Source organism: Propithecus coquereli, unplaced genomic scaffold, assembly GCF_000956105.1.
Source record: "Propithecus coquereli isolate 6110/MARCELLA unplaced genomic scaffold, Pcoq_1.0 Scaffold598, whole genome shotgun sequence".
NCBI classification, from domain to species: domain Eukaryota; kingdom Metazoa; phylum Chordata; class Mammalia; order Primates; family Indriidae; genus Propithecus; species Propithecus coquereli.
In genome coordinates this window covers 124,376-126,951 of record NW_012151929.1, presented here as the reverse complement: position 1 = coordinate 126,951, position 2,576 = coordinate 124,376, and the positions used below count along the sequence as shown (strand labels likewise).

The 2,576-nt window shown below is 40.4% G+C and overlaps 1 protein-coding gene across 1 annotated transcript in view; it reads right to left on the bottom strand.

Annotated features, from left to right (window-relative positions):
* DHX8 (DEAH (Asp-Glu-Ala-His) box polypeptide 8) overlaps nucleotides 1-2,576 on the bottom strand; it is a 59,036-nt gene that overhangs the window by 11,044 nt on the left and 45,416 nt on the right. The window contains exon 8 of the mRNA XM_012659040.1: nucleotides 531-671. Within this exon, the coding sequence (XP_012514494.1) occupies nucleotides 531-671 (141 nt within the window). The remainder of the gene's footprint in view (nucleotides 1-530; nucleotides 672-2,576) is intronic.

Here is a 2,576-nt window from a genome sequence, read left to right as displayed (position 1 = left end):
TTTCCATTGTCTTTGGATACGTGTTTAATCATTTCTAACTTTCAGATATATTACTAGAAGCAGAACAGATAGGTTAAAGAGATGAACTTTTATATTTTAGATACACTGTTGCCAAACTGTCCTCAAAAAGGTGATCAAGTAATTTGTTTTTTAATATAATTTAGGCAAGAAATTATTCCATAATTACCAAAGATATAATCACCTCATTTATTACTATCTCAGATATCTGTAACTAAGTACAGTACTTTAGAAAATATATTCTTTCCACCTAAATTGGATAATATAGGGTGCCAGATTCAAATATTTCTTTAAGTTCAAATTTTATGGGGCATTTTAATGTTAACACACTACTTTAAAATTAAAAACAAACAACACAAAATTTTCCTATATCCTACTAAAGCACCCAGTATCTTAAAAGTTCATCTTTGAAAACAACAAAGTTCAAAATACCAATTTTTTAGAACCCTAAAAAATTTCAGAAAGGCCCTACCCAGGATTTTCAGGAAAGCTATTGGTAGAAGCCACCATACCTGAGAAATAGGTGTCACCACGAGCTGGTCAATCCCTGTCTTCGAATTGTAAACTTTCTGCTTCACAAATCCAGGGTCCACCACATAGTAGATGCCATCTATAGTCAGCGATGTCTCTGCGATGTTGGTGGCAATCACAACCTGCAGGTGAGAGGAGCACAGCTGGAGTGAGCTGCCCAGGCTCAGCCCTGGGGTATGAAACAGGTCTTCTGAGCTCAAACATCTTCCCAAAGCAGTGTGTGGCTATCTCCCCCTCTAGAGGGTTAAAATGATAGCTAATCCCAGCTCAGCCTCCGATGGGCAGAAGGGGAGGTGCCTTCATCTTAAGAGTTAGGTTGGAAACGGGTAGTACCTGAGAGGAGAAATGGAATAGGAAAAACCTAAGGCCAATCAAAGCCAATTTCATTTGGGGCAAATGGCTACATATCTCATTTTCTAGATCCAATGTTGATTACTACAATTTTAATTTTCTAGCACCCTGGGAAAGCAGAGATTTCCTGGCATCACTCGTGCCAGTGCAAAATAAGATTTTTCCTTCCCCTACTGAGACATCTGGACTACAAAATGGGCTGTTCATATTCTGTAGAACATATATGTGGAACAAGAGGGAGATTGTTTTTTTTTCTGATCATAAAATGAACCGCGAGGTGACAGAGGAATTTTACAGTTCGTGTGTGTGCAGCAATCTATGTGATATGGAATATTATTAGTCTCAGCTTGGCACTGCCACTGTTCTTCCACCCAGAGGTTCAAATAATAAAACATGACTGCTTGGAAAAAGCATTGCTAGGAGGCACCAGAACATCTCACATCATGCCGGCATCTTACTGGCCCTAAAAGACTTCTATTAAATACCTGCCGCAGAGCTGTGGAAGCCCTGCTTAGAAAGAAGTCCAACCGCTAGGAATAGAAAGGAGGAGGAATTTACCATCTTTTCCCCCAAATCTGCTCCTCCTCCCGTGTTTCCCTCCTCAGCACCATCTTCTACCCAGCCGCCCAAGCCAGAAACCTGAGAGTCATGCCTGACTTTTCCCTCACCCTTCTCCCCTCCACCTCCTGGCACCCACCATGTCCTGTCCATTTTAACTCCTTAATGTTATTCAAATCCGTCTTCCACTCCTAGGTATATACTCAAAAGAAATGTAAACATATGTCCACACAAAAACTTGTAAACAAATATTCATAGCAGCATTGCTCACAATAGCCCCAAAGTGGAAATAACCCACATGTCTGTAAACTGATGAATGGATAAACAAAATGTGGTGCACCCATACAATAGTATTTGGCAATAAAAAGGAATGAAGTATTGATACCACAATGTGGATAAACCTTGAAAACATGCTAAGTGAAATAAGCCAGTCACAAAGGACCACATATTATATGATTTCATTTAGATGAAATGTCTAGAATAGGCAAATCCACAGAGATGGAAAATACAGATTGGTGGTTTCCAGGGGCTAAGCAGAGGGGTAAATGGGGGACTGACTGCTAAAGGATACAGGGTTTCTTTTTGGGGTAATAAAATTAGTCTAAAATCAATTGTGGTAATGGTTGCAAAATTCTGTGAATGCAATCAGCCCTCTGTATCTGCCAATTCCACATCCGTGGATTCAATCAATAACAGATCAAAAATATTCAGAAAAAAAATAATACAAATAAAAAACCAATACATCCCATGTCACTGTGGTGTCTGTGGAGAAAAAAAAAGGAGGAAATATAAAAAAACTCAATATGGTATAACAGCTATTTACATAGCATTTATACTGTATTAGGTATTATAAGTAATCTAGAGTGATTTAAAGCTGCAGTCCCCTAACCACTGGGCTGTGGCTCAGTACCGGTCTGTCTGTGGCCTGAGCTCTGCACCACCCCCCCAACCCATGACACCCCACCCTGCCCCACCCAGTCCATAGAAAAATTGTCTTCCATGAAACTAGTCCCTGGTGCCAAAAAGGTTGGGGACTACTGACTTAAAGTACCAAACGGGACCAGGCAAGGTGGCTCATGCCTATAATCCTAGCACTCTGGAAGGCCAAGGTGGGAGGA